At 34.1% G+C, this 21,883-nt stretch overlaps 1 protein-coding gene across 2 annotated transcripts in view; it reads right to left on the bottom strand.

Moving 5' to 3' along the window:
- atad2b (ATPase family AAA domain containing 2B) overlaps nucleotides 1-21,883 on the bottom strand; it is a 201,145-nt gene that overhangs the window by 74,491 nt on the left and 104,771 nt on the right. For both annotated transcript variants that reach the window (XM_056480747.1, XM_056480748.1), the window contains exon 24: nucleotides 19,003-19,122. In XM_056480747.1, the coding sequence (XP_056336722.1) occupies nucleotides 19,003-19,122 (120 nt within the window). The remainder of the gene's footprint in view (nucleotides 1-19,002; nucleotides 19,123-21,883) is intronic.

Raw genomic sequence — 21,883 nt, 5'->3', positions numbered from 1 at the left:
TCTTAAAGCAATCAGTCAAGTTTGGTGAAGGAAAAATCATGGTTTGGGGTTACATTCAGTATGGGGGTGTGCGAGAGATCTGCAGAGTGGATGCCAAAATCAACAGCCTGAGGTATCAAGACATTTGTGCCGCCCATAGAAGAGGGCAAATTCTTCAGCAGGATAGCTCTCCTCCTTCATACTTCGGCCTCCACATCAAAGTTTTTGAAAGCAAAGAAGGTCAAGGTGCTCCAGGATTGGCCAGCCCAGTCACCAGATATGAACATTATTGAGCATGTCTGGGGTAAGATGAAGGAGGAGGCATTAAAGATGAATCCAAAGAATCTTGATGAACTCTGGGAGTCATGCAAGAATGCTTTCTTTGTCATTACAAATGACTTTATTAAAGTTATTTGAGTTATTCAAGTTACTTGAGTCATTGCAGAGATGTATGTATGCAGTCTTCCAAGCTCATGGGAGTCATTCACTATATTCATTCTTTTTCCACTGCACCATGACTTTATATTCTATACTGGACATTATTTCTGTAAATGACAAGACATACAAGACAAAATCAGACCTTACTGTCCTAATGAAATAATAAAAAAGGCCTGATCATATTTTATTTTGGTAAAATAAGCATAATCTAGAGGCCTTTGCCTTTCATATAAGCTACTTCTGATGCCAAATGATCAACTAGAAAGTCAAGTTATTATTTGTTGTTCCTAAAACTTGAATAGGCGACAAGACTTTTCAGGTAGTGTACATATTAATATTTATATTCAATTATCCACTCCTTACTCAATTGACTCGGTTAAAAAAATAGTTAAAAAAAATGCATTCATACAGTGACAACTTGGGTAGTGATATACAATAAATTACTGAATATTCTGGACTACAAATCATGTTTTTTTTACCATCTGTAAAGTGCTTAGACTTACATTCTACTGCTACATGTATAATGCAATTAACGTCAAGCGAATTAAACGTGCACAAAGTGGCACACATTTAAAATCATGCAGACAGAGACATAAATTTGTATAGTACCCATCATAATAATTACTCCTTCATGTGCAGTTTATTGACCCAGAAGTAATTGCAATAAATTATATAACTGTGAATTTATGCCACAGATTATATCATGAAGATTTATTAGTGTATTATTGCAAGTAAGCTTTTTTCAAAGGGCATCTTTCACTATAATTATTTAATTATTATAATTATTCCAATTATTCCATTTTAAATAAGTGTATTTATGACTGATGTTTACAATAAACGTTATAACAGAATAGCTCAATATGGCATATATAATGGCATATATAATTTGTGTTTGTTTTTTAAAGTATTTCTTTAAATGTTTTATTTGTTATTCATTTATTGCCACATCAGCAACTTATGGCTATTTCATGGCAAAATGGGTTTACATAAAAATATTGCATGATAAAAACAAATTTGAATTACAATAAAAATCTTCTTAGACAAACATTTAAAATAGAAATAAATAAAATTCACACAAAAAATATTCAAAGTTAAATGATTTTTTAGTTAAATTTTTGATAAATAATTTAAGATTCTTCCTATTGGTACCTTTTTTAAAAATGTCCAAAGTACTCTCCTCATAATTTTTTTGTCTAATGGTATTCTTTATTTGTTAAAGCATCAGATAAAATGATACAATATGATGCGAGCACAATACAAAGTGACTAATCTGTGTTTAACAATCCAATTACAAATAAATAAATTATTTAAAGACACCAAAATAAAACAACTACATTAATAAAAATCTATATATATAAATATTATACACGTTTATACATTAATATACAAATTTGTATATTCATTCATTCATTCATTTTCTTTTCAGCTTAGTCCTTTTATTAATCTGGGGTCGCCACAGCAGAATGAACCGCCAACTTATCCAGGACATGTTTTACGTAGTGGATGCCCTTCCAGCCGCAACCCATCACTGGGAAACATCCATAAACACTCATTCACTACGGACAATTTAGCTCACCCAATTCACCTACAACAGATGTCTTTGTACTTGTGGGGGAAACCGGAGCACCCGGAGGAAACCCACACGAACACAGGGAGAACATGCAAACTCCACACAGAAACGCCAACTGACCCAGCCTAGACTCGAACCAGCGACCTTTTTGCTGTGAGGCGAACGTGCTACCCACTGTGCCACCGCGTTGCCTATATTTGTATTTATTTTTATATATTTATTTAATATTAATAAAACACAGAAATAAAACGCAATATTACATTTAAAACATATACATAAATAAAAATAATTAAAATATATATATTTCTATGCACATTTGTATATTTATAATTATTTATTTTATATATATATATATATGTGTGTGTGTGTGTGTGTGTGTGTGTGTGTGTGTGTGTGTGTGTGTGTATGTATGTATGTGTGTGTATATATGTATATAATTATAATATAATAATATCTTTATTTAGTTGTTTTTATTTAATATACATATTAACATTGTATAACAGCAATAACATTAACAAATTAAAAATATATATAAATAAAATAAAACATATTTCTATAAATATTTGTATATATTTTTATTTTTGTTTATTTAATATTAATAAAAGGTCAAAAAGCTATGTTATTAACAAATTAAAAAATGTATATAAATACAAATGAATGAAATATATATTTCTATACGAATTTGTATATATTTTTTATTTATTTAGTTTTATTTAATATTAATAAAGCTCCAAGAAAAAAAGCAATAATATTAACAAAATTATATATATATATATATATATATATATATATATATATATATATATATATATATATATATATATATACATACATACATACATGCATATAGATTTTTTTATGGTTATTTAATATTAATAAAACACCAAAAAAGCAATAATTATAATAATAATTGACAAATGTTAAAATAACAATAAATAAAATATATATTTCTATGGATATTTGTATATATATATATATTTGTTAAATATTAATAAACACCCAAATTAATTAAATAAATAAATAAATAAATAAATAAATAAATAAATAAATAAATAAATAAATAAATAAATAAATAAATATTAAGTCAACATCCAAAGTAAATCTAAAATGTTTTTCAAAATTGTCCTAGGACAACAATGGGTTCAAATACTGAATACTGTTTATTAAAACATATATTAGTTTAATGTATTATAAACCTTTATGTTTAGAATAAAAACTTTAAAGGTGAGAGTTATACTTCAAAAAGCAATTCTGGCAAATGAACTTTAAATCGAAAATCACCCGTAAAAATGATTCCCAAAATGAGTTGTAAGACCTTGTGCAAACAATGAAACAAAGTTGTTCTTTCCATCAATACAGCAAGCACACGATTTGGGCACAATACAATGACAGTTTAATATAAAGCGCTGTTTCACATTTATCCCTGGCAATGATTTTCTATGAGGGAAGTTAAAGGCAGCCGTGGGCACAAATTAGTTGCTTGCCATTTAGCAAACACTGCAAAGCGACTTCCAGCACACTAATTGCAGGGCCAGTCCCGCCGGAGCAATCTGAGGTTAAGTGCTTTACTCGCGGGCACAGTTATTCCACAGCGACTGCAAGAGTCCAGTTACTACTGTGGACTCAACCTGTAACCTCTGTCGGTTTACTACATGTTTGACCATTAGCATACAACCAACCTCAGTGTATTTACAAGAGAAGCATAATGGCAGATTTTTAATGCCAGCATGTGTGCTGGTCTCTTTAAAATGTATAATAATGGTCATTCTGCATTAAAATACTGTACCAAAAAATAAAAGTAGTAACACTTTAAGTCACAATTCACAGTACTACCAAAATTTTTACTAAAACTATGACATTGGCATTGACATTGGTAGAGATCTTTTGAGTTTCTTTCTGTTTTACCAATGATCTTACTTCTCTCTTTTACAATCCTGGATAATTTAGTTTGGTTTACAACTGGTTACCATACTACAGACTCGTATTAAAAATCTAAATCCTCCCCACAAGATGTTTGTACACCATTTCAAGCATATGTAACAAATAACCTTTGTTGGGCTTTTCATTTGCTTTCGATATTCTCTGCAAAGTTAAGATAGGAACCAATATATGTCCCTAAGGGCTTAAAACTGATGACAAATTATATAAGACTATTAGTTTAAAAAAAAAACTGGTTAGCTGCTTATTAATAGTTAGTATGTGCTTGCTGTATTGCCAGGATTCTGACCAGAACCGGAAAATCAGAGCACATCACACATGTCCTCAGGTCTTTACACTGGCTCCCAGTTACATTCAGAATAGATTTTAAAGTATTATTACTAGTCTATAAATCACTAAATGGCCTAGGACCTCAATACAGATATGCTCACTGAATAGGATCATGTAAACTAGAAATTCCAAGAGTTCAGTGAAAGCAGGGTGAATCGGCCTTCAGCTACTGCACCCCCTCACTGCTGGAATCAGCTTCCAGAAATGATCAGATGTGCTCCAACATTAGGCACATTCAAATCAATACTGAAAACACATCTGTTTAGCTGTGCCTTTACTGAATGAGCACTGTGCTACATCTGACAGATCACACAATTATGTCTTTCTTTTCTTTTTCATTCTTTTATAACCTGTTTTAACACATTTTTATCTGTTTTAATCATTTTTATTTTCTTGTTTCTTTATTCTTGTTCATGTAAAACACTTTGAATTACCATTTTGTATGAAATGTGCTTTATGAATAATCTTGCCTTGCCTGCTAAGATTAGTTAGGTTTTGGATAGGATTAGGCATGTAAAATAAGATCATGCTTGTGTGTATATATGTATTAGAACAATATTATTAATTTTTAAAAATGTGTCAAAGTTTGTATACTGTAAAACTTTTTCTGTCTTTCTTGTTTGGAATAATTTAAGGTCCTATGAAGTGTTTTGAAATATGCATCCTTATTTGTTTGATGTAATCAACCCAAATCTGATAAGAGGCTGGGACATTGAGTAGCTCCTCTCCTTTATAAAAATAAAAATAAAAAATACAGCCAATTGCATTTAGTTTTAAGCACAGCTCTGTTTTTCAAATATTTCCCAAATTATGTTTAACAGAGCAAATAATTTTTCACAGTATTTCCTGTAATATTTTGTCTTCTGGAAAAAGACTTATTTTATTTTGGCTAGAATGAAGCCCCCTTTTTTCCATTGTCTACAGAACAAACCACTGTTATACAATGACTTGGCTAATTAACCTAGTTAAGCCTTTAAAATGTAATTTTAAGCTGAATACTAGTATCTTGAAAAATATCTAGTAAAATATTATGTACTATCATCATGGCAAAGAGAAAACAAATCAGTTATTAGAAATGAGTTATTAAAACTATTATATTCAGAAATGTGTTCACAAAAAATCTTCTTTCCGTTAAACAGAAATGGGGGGTGTGGGGGATATATACAGGGGGGCTAATAATTCTGAGCGCAACTGTAAACAGAAAGGAGTGATTTTAAACTGTATATGTTTTTACTGTTTTACTGTATTAGTAATGAAGAAAAGCCTCTCATATTTATTTATTTTTCATTCAAGCAGTAGTGTGTAAGTATTATTTAATGCGCTACTTAATAAAACAGATAATGCAAAAAACATTGGACACCCTAAATGTATTTCCAGCCTGTTAAAACAGTTATATTAAATTATAATGGCGAAAGAATGTTTTCCAAACATAAATAAACGTCTGCAGATAAAATAGACGTCTGCTAAAGTTAAAAAGCCCGAGAACTGAAAGCACTGCAGTATTACTTTTACATCTGCTCCAAGTCTGAACTTTAAAAAAAAAAATGACTCCCTGCCAGTATCAAATGTTCAGTATGTTCAACAGTGAAGCTTCTACAATTCTTGCTGAGCCATTGCCAAGCTAAAAATCACTTTTTTTTTCTCCCTTAAAACCATCTGTTTGAATAGACACTAAAGTCCAGATTGTGCCGTTCAGGAAAAGGAAAAAGCAAGAAGGCAGGTAAAAAAAAAAAAAAGTCTTGCTTTCACATATCACATATAATCGTGACAAGTACAACACTCAGGCTTGACAAAGTTACAGAAAAGGGCAAAACTCTGACACACGTCAGACAGCATAAAGTGCAAGTGATAAAATGCATATTTTGGACTTGTCCAGCTCAGCAGAGCATCTGGTAGACTGCGGTCGCCTCTTCCTGAACGTGTTATGATTTTCTGAACACTGTTAGTCTGTATAAAACGTGTTTTCCATATGCGTGAGCTTTACCAAACACATCTTCTGTATAAACTGAGGAAACGCTTCCTATAGCTTATGATGCAGACGTCAGAGGTCATGCGTCAAACTCACTTGGCAGACGCCATGAATGTCAACATGGGCCGTTTATGTGACATCTTTCTCATCCTCAAAAAACAAACTAGAAGGAGCAGAAGACACTGAGTGCATTACACACGCTGTGGGGAATAAAATGCTTTAGTGTATGGTGAGGTACTGGCAGCAACGATTCTGAAATGATTTCTAAAGTCAAAATGTATACATTTACTTCATTAATAATTGAAATATGAACAAAATAAGATTACACAAATTATGTTATTTAAATGTATATATACACGACACTACCTGACAAAAGTCTTCAATCCAAGTTTTAGGAACAACAAATAATAACTTGACTTTTAGTTGGTCATTTGGTATTAGAAGTGGCTTATACGAAAGGCAAAGGCCTATAGATTACGCTTATTTTACCAAAATAAAATATGATCATGCCTTGATTTTTTTTTTAATTAAGACAGTAAGGTCTGACTTTGCTTAGACAAAAGTCTTGTCACTAAACAGAAATAACGTAGAGTATAGAATATAAAGTCATGGTGCAGTGGAAAAAGAATGAATATAGTGAATGACTCCCATGAGCTTGGAGGACTGCATCCATACATCTCTGCAATGACTCAAATAACTTATTAATAAAGTCATCTGGAATGGCAAAGAGTTCTTGCAGGACTCCCAGTTCATCAAGATTCTTTGGATTCATCTTCAACGCCGCCTCCATCTTACCCCAGACACGCTTAATAATGTTCATATCTGGTGACTGGGCTGGCCAATCCTAGAGCACCTTGACCTTCTTTGCTTTGAGGAACTTTGATGTGGAGGCTGAAGTACTGTATAAGAAGGAGTGCTATCCTGCTGAAGAATTTGCCCTCTCCTGTGGTTTGTAATGTAACCACACAAATGTCTTGACACCTCAGGAAGATGTTGCTGACATCCACTCTGCAGATCTCTCGCACGAATTTAACCCCAAACCATGATTTTTCCTTCACCAAACTTGACTGATTTCCAGGAGAATCTTGGGTCCACGTGGGTTCCAACAGATCAACTAGAATTCAAGTTATTGTTTGTTGCTATATTTAATGCATGCATGATTTTATATTGCATCATATTTATTCAACAGTATACACATATATTTGCATATTGTTGAGCCTTTTCCAGTTAATACATTTTGATGTTTGTTGTACAACAAACAATTTGTACAATCAACAATGTAATGTTTGATTATTCATTTTTCCTCCTTTTCTATTCACTCAGCAAGAAGCAAAATAAATGTAAAAACTAAGAAACAAATAAACAAATTAGGCTTTGCATATTGTTAACGAATACTAAACAATAATTTGCAATTCACGTCAATATGAAATGCTCATGGTGTACAGTTTCAGGCTACTAACACATTTCGATGTTTGCATGTACACCAAATAGTTTGTGACAGTTGTAGCCCTGTATGTGGTCTGCACTTGATGTTCAAAGAAAAGTCTGGATCCTGAAGCGAAAACCAGTTGAAAGTCTGCGATTTAGAGCATGGACAGCGGTTCACAACCTTCGGCATCAGATAACAGTGAGGATAAGCAGGAAAGCGAGCAGCTCTGAACGCCTTGGGGATTAAATATCCCTTCTTCCATCCCATAAAAGACCTTGATAATAGAAGTGCTTAGGTTTTACCGTCTGCATGAGTTTGTACGGGGCGGCTGACTCATCAACAGGACAATAGCAGACCACAGCGCAAACACAACGCACTCTTTGTTCTTGTCTGCGATCTTCATTGTTAGTACAAGACTGCTGAGGCTTCGCAAAGCTGACAGTTCATTTGTCATCCCGCCTGTCATTTTGCTGTGGGGACGAACGTTTACGCCCACCAATGCGAATGTTTAAAGATAGAACATCATAGCAGTGCAATGTACCAATCTACTAGCACCACAATGTGTAATTGCAACATTTCGCATTGAGTTTGAGAGAAAAGCTTGCATGCAAACAGCGCCCAATCGCAAATTCGGCTCTCTTTAGCTACATATTGTGATTGAACTGCTTTCAAATGCACACAAATTGATGTCTACTATACCCGTCTTGGCCAGCATCCTCATAAGCACAGTGAGTTAAGTGAACAAACATGTGGATGTGCATTAGAGGTGTGAATCTGGTCTCATGATTTGGTTACGATTGTCATGCCATCGACTCAATATCTCGGTGCATCTGACGTGCTGAAGAAAACTCGCTCTGCAGATACGCTCGTGTCTGGATCCACAAGTAACGTTACTGTTGTAACAGCCAAGAGAGCAGACAAAACGTTAACTTACAAACACCTCAGCAGGTCAAAGGGGCCACAGAGAGTGAGAGAGGGTTTGCAGCTTTAATTTTTTCCAAGCTGGGTTCTAATGTACTTCCCTGTCAGTGAAAGTCTGTCCAGCAAACTCACAGTTATCTGCTTTTTAAGTAGTTGGAGTGTTTTAATTACTCAAGGTCTCCTTCCTTGCCATAGTAAGCTATCGCCATATAACGTTTGAGGTAAATGACGTCAGTACATAATAACCGGTCATGTTTATTACTGAACCGATAGTGAATTGTTCATGCCTGCATCGTGGGGTGTATCGAAGAAACAATTAATTTTGACACCCCTAATGTGCATCTTTAAATACAAGAAGTGTGATTTGTTTCATAAAATTGTTTTAAGGCTTTTTTCTTAGCTTTATCCATGTGGCTAACTTACAAATGTTCCAGAGATCTACGTGTATGTACTTGGAAGCTAGGCTTGGTACCGACAGGCATGTTTTGTTTTGTTTTTTCTTTTAAGTTTACCCAAATTTAATTTCATTCATACCTTGACAGTCTGGAACGAATACATATACCCATTACACCCCTAATATAGTTGAAACTAGAATTACTAAACCACCTTTAATTTCTTTTTCTTTATCAAATAATTACCAAATGATGTTTAACAGAGCAAGGAAATTTTCACAGTATGTCTGATAATATGTTTTCTTCTGGAGAAAGTCTTTTTTGTTTATTTCAGCTAGAATAAAAAAAAGTTTAATTTCTTTAAAAAAATTAAGGTCAAAATTATAAGCCTCTTTAAACTATATATTTTTTCGATAGTCTACAGAACAAACCATCATTATACAATAACTTGCCTAATTACCCTAACCTGCCTAGTTAACCTTATTAACCTAGTTAAAATGTCACTCAAAAATATCCAGTAAAATATTATTTACTGTCATCATGGCAAAGATAAAAGAAATCAGTTATTAAAACTATTATGTTTAGAAATGTGTTGAAAAAAATCTTCTCTCTATTAACATGCCTGTGGGTGTTGCTTTGTTTTTTTCCTTCCCTCTTTCAGGTTTGTTTCAATTTGCTAATTATTTACTCTTACATTTATTATACACATTTGAAAATATACAGTGCATCCTAAAAGTATTGATAGCGCTTCACATTTTTTATGTTACAACCTTATTCTACAATGGATTAAATTGATTTATTTCCTCTAAATGTGACACACAATACCCCATAATGACAATGTAAAAAAAGATTTTTTTGAAATTGTTGCAAATTTATTAAAAATAAAAAAGCTGAAAAATCACATGTACATCAGTATTCACAGCCTTTGCTCAATACCTTGTTGATGCACCTTTGGCAGCAATTACAGCCTCAAGTCTTTTTGAATATGATGCCACAAGCGTGGCACACCTGTCTTTGGGAATTTTTGCCCATTCCTCCTTAGAGTACCTATCAAGCTCTATCAGGTTGGATAGGAAGCAATGGTGTACAGCCATTTTCAGATCTCTTTAGAGATGTGCAATAGAATTTAGGTCTAGGCTCTAGCTGGGCCGCAGGAATTTTGTTTCTTATGGTCTGAGAGTCCTTCTGATGCCTTTTGGCAAATTCCAGGTGGGGAGTGGCTTCCGTCTGGCCACTCTACCATACAGGCCTGATTGGTGGATTGCTGCACTGATGGTTGTCCTTATGTAAGGTTCTCCTCTCTCCACAGAAGAACGCTGGAGCTCAGACAGAGTGACCATTGGGTTATTGATCACCTCCCTGGCTAAGGCTACTCTCCCCCGATCACTCAGCTTAGATGGCTGCCAGCTCTAGGAAGAGTCCTGTTGGTTCCAAACATCTTTCACTTACGGATGATGGAAACCACTGTGCTCATTCGAACTTTCAGAGCAGCAAAACATTTTCTCCAACCTTCCCCAGCCTTGTACCTCGAGACAATTCTGTCTCAGAGGTCTACAGACAATTCTTTTGTCTTCATGCTTGGTTTGTGCTTTGACATGCACTGTCATCCCTGGGACCTTATATAGACAGGTGTAAGCCTTTTAAAATCATGTCCAATCAACTGAGTTGACCACAGGTGAACTCAATGAAGCTGCTAAAACATCTCAAGAATGATCAGTGGAAACAGAATGTACCTGAGCTCAGTTTAGAGCTTCACGGCAAAGGCTGTGAATACTGATGTACATGTGGAATTTTCAGCTTTTTTATTTTTAATAAATTTGCAACAATTTCAAAAACTTTTTTCACATTGTCATTGTGGGATTTTGTGTGTCGAATTTTAAGGAAATAAATGAATTTAATCCATTTTGGAATAAGACTGTAACATAAAAAATTGTGGGAAAAGTGAAGAGCTATAAAATACTTTCCAGATGCACTGTACATTGGTGCATGATTTTTTTTCTTCTCTTCATTATTGTAAATAAAGTAAACCACTTTTTGCCAAAAAGCAATTCAACTTAATTGTAGAACATTTCCTGTTAAATTTAAAGTGATTACGAGATTTTTTGTTTAATAACAAAACTTCATTGTGGAAAAAAAATAATAAAAACATGACAAGGACTGCTTTTGACATTGAGGTGAAATAAAATTCGGACATGACATGAGGCCTAGAATACGCTGACTTTAATACAGCATCTGCCCACAAATACCCAGAAGCAAGTACAGTGTTGACCTTTCCTGAACATGCAGAAAATCCGAAGGAGGACACAGCGTTACCCAAACATCTACTTCTTTGCCTTCCTCTCGCTGTTGCTGCTTTGTCACCAGCAGTTCAGTTGAATTCAAGGACAAAGGGACAAAAGTTATCAACTGAAAAGCACAAGCTTAAGCAGTCTGAATTTAAGAATATCTTAAAGCACCAAAAAAAAAAAAAAAAAAGAGAGAGACAATGACAATCCTTGTATCAATTTTGTCTTCAGATTAAATTGTCAACAGAGCCCAGAATCAGTAAATACTATTAAGCCAGATAAAAGGAGGAGAAAAACACTACTAATGGCTTTTCTGACAGCATCAAAGATAAAACTAATCGCTTGGGGGATAAGGCTAATTTAAGGAAGCTTTTTTCCTTCAAATTAGCGTTTTGTTGTTGGACAAAACAGATGGGAAGTAGTTGAAATGCTTAAAAGCCTCCCGTAAGAGCTGAAAGCTTGAGTTTTTGTGCTCCATCACCTCGTGTTCACAAGAACCAAATCGAACAGAGGCAGACAGGAGCTCGTCCATCTCATCCCGAGGTGTTTATTGCACCTAACAGCCACCTTCTCATCTCTCAAGGATGTAATCATTCTTTGTGTTGCTGTTCCCTTGAGCTGTTATACTGTACACTTCTAGACTCAGACTGATGGGTAATGAGAGAGACACATGACATCTTGTGGCAGTATGAGGAAGCGCAGGGCAAAAAGAAAGTTTGGTGCTTTATTAATATTAATAATAATTCACCTCTAAAGTATATATATTTGCAAATAAAATATATAGAATAACAATTGCTTTTATGACTTTCCCAGACATGAGAAAAGCTCATTTTTAGATGTTTGTAAAATACTGAACCAATTTTTTGAAACATTAAACTAATGAACTATTTTCTACTTGAATGTGTTGTATAATTTTATTTGTTCCTGTGATGCAAATATTAATTTTCAGCATCATTACTCAAGTCCTCAACGATCTTTCAGAAAACAAAAGTTGATGATTGGCAGCTCAATAATCTTTTTATTATGCATTGTATTATTATATTTACTGTTTTTGTGGAAATTGATCTTTTTTTTTTTCTATACAGATCAGCAGTTTTTTTTCCCTTTTAAACAAACCTTTTTATGAATGACACAACATTTTTTTGCTATTTATTTCACTTTGCACTAAGATGATTCAATGTGATGAAACAAGAATCTCATCTCTCTCTCTAGGAACATATTTCCTTAACGTATCTAAAACTGCACCTAAAAATCCAAATAGGGGACTGGAAAGATATAATAAGAGAGATGATTTTTTTATTTATTTTACAATGGTATTTTTTTGGCTAGATGCTTCTATTTTTATTGGGGAGAATTTACACTAATACATTTCTAAGTACAACTTTTTACAACCCAGATCCTTTGTTGGATATACAAGTATATATTTTTAAAACCGAATGCAAAACAAGGCTATTATTGTTCTGGGGTTATATTTATTTTATTTCAAATTAAAAAAAATTGTATTGTTTAGTTTCACTTTCTAGTTCAGTTAAATGACACGGGTCAACTTTGTATAATGTTATATACACATTTATACTGTGCATTCCTATCAGATTAGACAGATATACAAACAGTAAAACAAAGAACAAGGATTTATTTTATATTTACATACTCTTTTAAATTCTTTTTTAAATTCATGCCATCTTTTCTTCATTTTTTTTTGGAAAATTAAATTATTTTAAATGAAGATTTCATTGCATTTTTTGTTAACACTTTAGCTTAAGTAACAATTCACACAATTTACTGCTGGGTTATTACCTGTCTATTATTAAGATATTAACTGTTCATTAGCACTATTAAAGTTTGATCTTATTTTACATCCCTAATCCTACCCAATACCTAAACCAAACTATTACATTACTAACTATTAATAAGCAGTAGTCTATTTAACTAAAAATGGTTTGTCAATAACAAGAATTCGGCACTTGGACCGCAGCTCTGGACAAAACGTTTGGCCAGTGGAGAAATGGTCGGGCCCATCTGAGCCTTGTTCTCTCAACGTTTTTTTTCTTCACCTTCGCCAACTGGTAAAGTTTTTTCCTCGCCGCATGATTCGGGAGCTGTAGAGCTGCGCATCGATGGATTTGTTCTTCAGTGTTTGAACCCTCAGTAATGATTATTAAACCACATTGAACTGAGCTGAACTGAACTGAACTTTAACTTTGAAAAGTGAACTACACTATTTAAATTTACTATGATATTTTATGTGAAGCTGCTTTGACACAATCTACATCGTAAAGCGCTATACAAATATTGGTGAATTGAAAAAAATTGAATTGAATTGTACTTTAAAATAACAATTACAATTTCTTATTATTATTTGTTTTAAGAACTAAGAATGCTAAAAATTTTTACCAAAAAGCAAGTTCCAATATAATTCGATTTAATACTGTAAACCAAGCAAACGACCTCAACATTTTGTTTCTACTGTGAGCCTGCCATTTAAAATCTCATTAAACCATCAACTCCCAGTTGACTTTAAAATAAAAATGTCATTTTAACAACTTAAAAATAAACAAACTTCGTCCATAAGAGACACTATATTACAGATAGCTGTAATTATCTTCCCCAAAGTGCATGTGATTAGTAAACAGCATGAACTGTACATTAAACGTTTTATTTTTAATTATTATTATTATTATTTGTTTTAAAATTCAGATGCTAAGAACATAACCATGACTAAATAGCAAGGTAGCAAACAATTTCAATGTAATCCGATTTAATTTTGTTTACTATTGTGAGCCGGCTATTTATAATATCCTTAAATCATCAACTCCCAGTTGACTCCTAAATAAAAAGGCAATTTTAACAACTTAATAAACCACAAGCTCTTCCAGTAGCCATAGCCGTTAATTATCTTCCCAAAGCGCATTTGGTTTGTTAATAGCATTAATTGTTCATTAAAAAAATACTTTTTTTAATTATTATTATTAGTTGTTTTGCAAGTTAGCCAACAATTCCAATTTAATCCGATTAAATACTGTAAAACTAAGCAAACATTTTGTTTCCTACTGTGAGCCTGCTATTTATAATATCATTAAACCATCAACTCCCAGTTGACTCCTAAATAAAAACGTCATTTTAACAACTTAAAAATAAACAAACTTCCAGTAGCAAGCATACACAAGTCTGAACGTCCGTAAGAGCCACTATATTACAGAGAGCTGTTAATTATCTTCCCAAAGAGCATGTGGAAGCATCCCGCGACTGCCATCCGATGACTTCTCTGCAAACTAATGAGTGCACGCTGGCAAAGCTGCAAGAACCGACTTGCTTATGGCGCCAGGGGTGGTAAAGCCGGCTCTCAGCAATTCACGCCACTACAGCTCAATCTGGCAACGTGGAGCACGATGGGTTTAAACAAGCCACTCCTCCAAAAAGAGCTCTTCTGAGGCTGAGCTAAAAGCCTTTCTGAAGCCGAGATGTGAGAGCAAATGTGTTAAAACGTGTTCCCAGATGCTGCTGTAAGGCGCATCCAACACAAAGTAGCTGCCCATAGTACTTTTCTGACCCGTGTGGCCCTGGAGCCTTCCCAGCATCCCTCTCCATCTGCTGGACAGGCCACAGGAGAGGACTGACCTGGCTGGTGTTTTTTGCGGTAAGCAGGACGGCGGTGAGGGAGTGCAACCAGAGGGCATTGCTCTGATGTTGGCCGAAAGTTACGCTCGCAACACCTGCGTCAGTTCTGGATTATTCACTTCTGTGCATATCAATGACACAGGGAATGCAGGACAACAGTGATGGATGTGTGCGCGCTGAATCTCGGAAGAGATGATTGTTCTCTTGGCCTATTTGACAAACTATAAAGAGATATAAGATTAGAGTATGGGGTATATACACAGCTAGAGCCCTATCATACACCCGCAAGACCTGCATAGCACGATCTGTTGCTATTTTCAGACCAGCGCAACATCATTTTTACGTTTTGCTCTAAGTTGATTAACCTTTGTTAACCTTGTGGGCACCACTTTGTGGACTCGTGTGTGCCGGTCTATAAAGGAGGTGTGTTGAGGCGCATTGTTGACACGTTGTTATTTTGAGGAACTGAAACAGACCGTGCCATTGATCAACTAAAAGCTGGTCTAAAGTCCAGCACCGAGTATGTTATATGCGCCTATGTGGCTCCAAATGCTTACACATTGCTTAATACTAGGGATGCAAAACATATCGGCGGTCATATCGTTATTGGCCGATAAATGCTATTTTTAATGTTATCGTTATCAGTCCCATGTCAAAATTAAGCTGATATCTTTAAGACAATAGATTACATCATTTTACAGAACTGCCTACCTCGTACATGCGTGAGTCGAACTTGTTCAGACTTTTCCAGGGAAATATAACGGAGCTTAGCTCTCATTACCTATTTTTATGTGCATATTGCATATGCACATTAAAAAAAATGGTTGATGGAAACGCCATGATGCGCATACATTTTGAAAATGTGCATAAAAAAACATTTGCGCATAACTGAGTAGGATAAACTTTTCATTCGATAAGAAAAGATGCGCATGAACTACGATGGAAACACTTTTCCCGAACAAATTCCAGTATGCGCATTAAAAAGTCATGTGATTTCGTTATAGGAGATCATGTGATGATAAAAATGTGTGTGAATGGACAAACCTGCAGGCTGAGCACATTGTAAAACATCTGAAATGTTGTTTTGGTCATTCTAAAACACCTTACTGATTAAGTACTAGTGTTATTATATTATTAATTACCTCCAGAATTAAGAGCATCTGTGCTCCGTGTGTCACGCCTTCAAACACCACCATGCATTCACTGCGTGTCAGTATTGCCTTCTGACGCGCAAATCATTTATTAGATGAAGAAAAGAGTCTTTTATGCGATAATCCAGTTTTACGCATAAAGTTTATTCGCATTTTTGGATGGAAACATAGCTATTGTTTATTCCTTCAAAGTCTGTCCTTTTTTTGTTTGGTATTGCTGTGCGTTAATACCTTAGTAAGTAACTAAGGAAATCGAGCCTGATCACGTGGTTTCAGACTCGGACGTTATTGCCCAATCAGGACTCGAATATGAATATATATATATATATATATATATATATGAACAAAAAGACACAATCGAGATGTACCGCTTCTAGCAATTCACTGACAAAAATCAAGCCTTTCAGTCACATGTTGACAACTGTCAATGACAGCTAACAATGATCAACATGTGTTTGCCTTTTTTCCCCAGTAAATAGCTTAACTGAAATCTACAAACACAAACTAATAAAGTGAGACAAAGAAATACTCTTTGTTTGTTTTCTTTACATTTTACAGAAAATAAAACACTTTCTGAGATGCAAACAAGCTCAAAACCTTAAACTCGACAGGCGGCTTGAAAAACATACTTTGAGTGTCTCTGCGTGATTAACAATATGTAATACATTTGCTATAGTATTTATCCATTTTACATGTAGTGTGTTATGTGAAAATTAATCCAAAATCATATACTTAACATTTTTTCCCTCCGTGTTTCAGTAATTCTTATAAAGAACACTTGAGAAAGAAATATTTTGAATTTCATGGAACAACAACAGCGGTCCAGAGAGATGCCAAGCTGTTAAAGAATTTATAAAAGCCATTTAGTTGCACTAAACAAGCTGTCTGAAAGCAATAAATTATCTATTTTATGTGACATTGATGCACGAAAAGAACTGAAGAGTTTCGCATTCGTTCAGATATAAAAATATGTCTGGAACACTGATGTGATTTCATATGGCATTCATAATTATCAGTAAGCTAATAAATTAAAGGTTTGAAAACCAATCTGATGACATCAGAGGAGAGTTAAAAGTGATTTTATAGAATATCAAATATTTATTTTATTGTTATTTTGCTGAAAAAACTGTTCTAAATTTGTTTAAAACATATGCAAGAATATAAAATATTACTTGCATATGTTACATAAGTAATATATAAAATATATACAACTAATGAAACTACCCATCTATATTTTAGCTTTTAATTTGCATGTATTAAGTCAAATAATTTTCTATCCACAATGTTCTCAGAGCATAAATGTATGTGTGTATGTATGCGTGTATGTATGTGTGTATGAATGCGTGTATTTGTGTGTGTACACATACACACATCAGTTCTGTCTGGTTCTCGAATCTGATTGGCTGATAGCCGTGCAATAACAGCACTCGTACAGCCTGTTCACCCTTGTGTATAATGACGGGGTCACACTAGTGTTTGTGCATGCAAAATTCTGTTGTACAGCGCTGCGAAAAGGGCCAGGATTAAACAAGTTCGCCAAGCTTGAACCTTTCAAGGCAGCGAACTGCGCAACTTGTCGCACGAGCTTGCATTTCCGTTCTGACGCATTCTCTTTAGTATGAATGGAAAACTCTGATCAAATCATTATAAAACAGGTAAGACCTTCAGTCAATCTCTGTGTTGTGTATGTTGTAAAGCTGTATTTATAGCATAGTAATCTGCTAGTGTTTGCTCTGCTTTGACTTTTCAGGGTTAATTATTGTGATATCCCGATTGCAACAAAGAAATACTGGGAAATCTCTGTAGACTGATGACATTTCATGCTGTTCAGCCTTGTAATCTTAAAATGTGAGCAAAATTACCTGTTTTGTCATCACTTTAGACATTACGCTAGAGAATCATTCAAACACTAGCTCTAAAGTGATGCTGGTGAAGTAGTAATGGTTTCTGCTGTTCTGAAGTCAACTGCAGAATTGAATGAATGGCAGAAGAAGGTAGTTCCTCTTACAAAAGTATTTTTGAGACTCTCCTTGTTTGACTTATTTTTTATATACATGATTATGACGACAAACTCGTCACTGGTGGGACACTAAGGCACTCGGCCTGTGGCCTCGAGCCAAATCATGCCTCCCACCGATGCCAATAAACAGCCATATAACGCTGCTACGAGTGTGACATTGCTCATATACTGTATAAACATTGGAATCAAGATTAAATTTGAAATTAAAATATTTACTGTCAAATGCATTAAATTTCTCATTATATAAAAGTTTTTATATATAAATGTTAAGTATAAAATTATTATATTTATTAATAATAATAATAATAATAATAATAATAATAATAATAATTAGTATTATTATTATTATTAACATTATTATTATTATTATTATTATTATAACCATAATAATATAAAATACATATCTAAAATTAATAAATTATTCTTCAATTCCATTCAATTCACCTTTATTTGTATAGCGCTTATACAATGTAGATTGTGTATTATATACATGTATACACATGTAAAATAATCTTATCTTTGATTCTCATCCCTTAAGTTCCATTAATAAATTAATTGTACAATTTGCAAAATATTTACTCAATCAGCTGATATTAGACATGAATATTAAATGATCTAATCAAACTCTATTTCAACCAGTCTATTATAACATCCACTTTAAATGACATGGAGTCTTCCAGCAACTCCAGACGTCTATCAGGGGCACAGTGACCCCTTACTTGCCCTCTGAATAAGGTGAAATGGTCAAGCGCCCATCACACAATCGCACTGTCCCTTGCGAAACCTCACAGCCAGAGCCGTTAACAGAAGTGTCAGACCACGCAAGGCTCGTTTCAGCACACCGAGCCAAAGTACAGCTTGTTCGATCACCTGGAAATAGTCTAGCCTTTAAGAGCTGCCACACGGCGAGCACAGAGCCTGACAGCGGCTGTTGTTTGCTGTTGTGTTCTGCATGTACTCACTGCTGCAGTGCTTGTCCACTCCATCACCCTGAGAGCTGCTTAATCCCGCCTCCTCTCCCACCGGCTTCCTGGTTGCCACAGTGCTTGGAGTGTCGGGCGGCTGCGGTGCTGTCTGAGGGGCTGTGAGAACGAGAGAGAACAAGAGTTAGTAAAGAAACTGATTGAACTTGGAAAAAAACTTCTATACAGGTCTCGCTGCATGCTTGCTAAGAAAAATACTTCATCGTGATACATAAAGTAGTCCAATTTATTTTTTACAATTATTACAGATGTTTTAAGGCTGTAAAACCCCTCACTATACACTTTATACACTTTTCTCAGACAGACATTAACATTATTATATTTTCTCTCTTGTTTAAACACTCGCACAACTTCTACCTTCCTTTAGCATGTTCAGAAGTTCAACTTTTGTGAGATGGTTAGCATCTTCCTCTGCTTTCTTTGTGCTACCGTGGGTGCTTTTGATGGTGCAGAACGTTTCGTCGACATTATGGGGTTCATTAAGGGGAGAAAGCTCGCACACATACAGTACAACACTTCAGAGTCACACTGCTAGTGATTGAAGATTTGTCAATTTAGCAAGCTAATTATATAGAATAACGCATTATGTACTGTATAGGAGACATGGCACGGAGAAGATTGATTGACAATGGTCTACAGCCAATCAGAACACAAAACGTTGTAAAAAAAAATAAGCATGTCATATTGAACTAAAAATAATCTATGAAACTGTGAGACCGCAAAAGGTGAACCGCGTTATGGCAAGGGACCACTGTACATTGCATCTATTCTTTATTTATAGTCCCGTGGGGAGGTTTTTGCCCAAAAAGTGTTTTTTTTTTTTTTATTATTTATGCCCATTATTTTGTATTTAATTATTACATTTGGATTTTGGTCATATTTTATGTACTACTTTGTGGAGGATCTATTGGTGTCATATTGTGCACTTTTTTTGATGGCTCAAAAAAATTTACTAAATTGTCAAATTGCTTACTAAAGTATTTATTTACAGACATTTGTTTAAACTGTAGATTTTAGATTTTTACCATTGCTAAAATCAGATTATGCATTGTATAAAATTATATTTTGCACAGATATATGAAATGTTCGGCAAAATTACTTTATATACCTACACTTATTATATACAGTGGGGGAAATAAGTATTAAACATGTCATGTTTTTTTTCCAGCAAATAATATTTCCAAAGAACATGTTAACATAGAATTTAACCAGATTTTGGTAAAAACCCAAACAATATAAATAAAAATATAACAAAATAATTTTTTTTTTATTTAATATAAATGGGATGACAAGAAAAAGTACTAAACTACTGAAATGTATTTAATACTTTATATAAAAGGCGTTTTTGGTTATGGCAGCTGAGAGATTTCAGCTGCTGTCTGGGCTTTCACTACCTTTCTACACTTCCCTTTCTTCATGTGTTCAATTCTTTTTCCCAGCGTCATTTCATTTTATTACACATAACTTCATTTGTATACTAATTAATATTGTTTTCTTTAGGGATGTTCAGATCTGATCACGTGATTGAAAACCGGGCCCGATGTCACGTTACCTCCCGATCAGGACTCGAAGTTGAGATCTACAGTTGAAGTCAGAATTATTAGCCCCCCTGGACTTTCTCCAGTAGAAAAAATATTATCAGACATACTGTGAAAATTTCCTTGCTCTTTTAAATATCATTTGGGAAATATTTAAAAAAAGAAAAAAAATTCAAAGAGGGGATAATATTTCAGACTTCGACTGTATGTGTATATGCGTGTATATATATATACATATATATATAATCTATAGTTATGTGGTGGCACAGAGTTAGACCTCTTTCTTGACTTCACACTGAAGCAGCAACGCATGCAGCAGCAGCATTACTTTGTTGCAGACGATATAAGGAACATCCTGGATCCGTTTCTTCGCTCTTCTTTATTCTTTCTTTATGTAATATAGAAGTATCAGATCAGGTTTCAGTATTGGTAGATACTTAAAATCAAATGACTCGGACTCGAGGGCAAAAAACCTGATTGGGACATCCCTAGTTTTCTTTGCATATATATTTCTTTGTTTTGTCATGTGTTTTTCCCCAAGTTTGACTTTATGATGTATAATTTTTACTCTGTCTATTGCATGTTTTTATATGGTTATCATTTGTATTAACAATATCACAGACTATACAAATATATACAAAATATTTACTTATCTTTTGTGCTTTATAAAACTGTGTATATGCATATTGTAGTCAAACTTGGGGGAATACACTTGACAAAACAAATATTTTAGGACTTCTTTCAAATTAAAATCAGTTCTGTCATTTATTACGCCAAAAAAAATAAAAAAATAAAATCAATATTAATTTTTCCTGCCTCTCCTGATAACAATGACAGGTAAATGTACAATAAGCTACTTTGATCTTAACACTCTTATTGGTCATTTTGTGCTCCTAAATAAGCTTGAGAAACTTCTTGCATTATTCATATTAAAGATTAATCAATTAATCATTAAAATACAACCATGTGATTTTTATTAGAGACTAAAGCACGCTAATGTTTTACAAAATGACAAACGCACTTCAACAAAAGCCCATTATTTTGTGAAAACAGTGGCAGAGAAAAACGGCAGTGACTGTAGCACACAGAAAGATTACAACAAAGACTTCTGAAGGCTACAGCAATCAAAAGTAAAAAGGAAGAGGTTTGTTTGCGGCAGAGTGGCCTTTCAGTCCAAATTCTCTTAAATGTCTAGACACGTGCAACTGAATGGGCTATAGTGATTCCAGCAGCAGCGTTGAAACCATTACTCGTTAATATTCTCAGCGCATGTATAATTACTATGCAAGTCAATATTCTGTTTATATATTATGATCTTCACA

Source organism: Danio aesculapii, chromosome 20, assembly GCF_903798145.1.
Source record: "Danio aesculapii chromosome 20, fDanAes4.1, whole genome shotgun sequence".
Classification (NCBI taxonomy): domain Eukaryota; kingdom Metazoa; phylum Chordata; class Actinopteri; order Cypriniformes; family Danionidae; genus Danio; species Danio aesculapii.
Note: the sequence above shows the minus strand (reverse complement) of the source record. Positions and strands in the feature narration are given on the sequence as shown.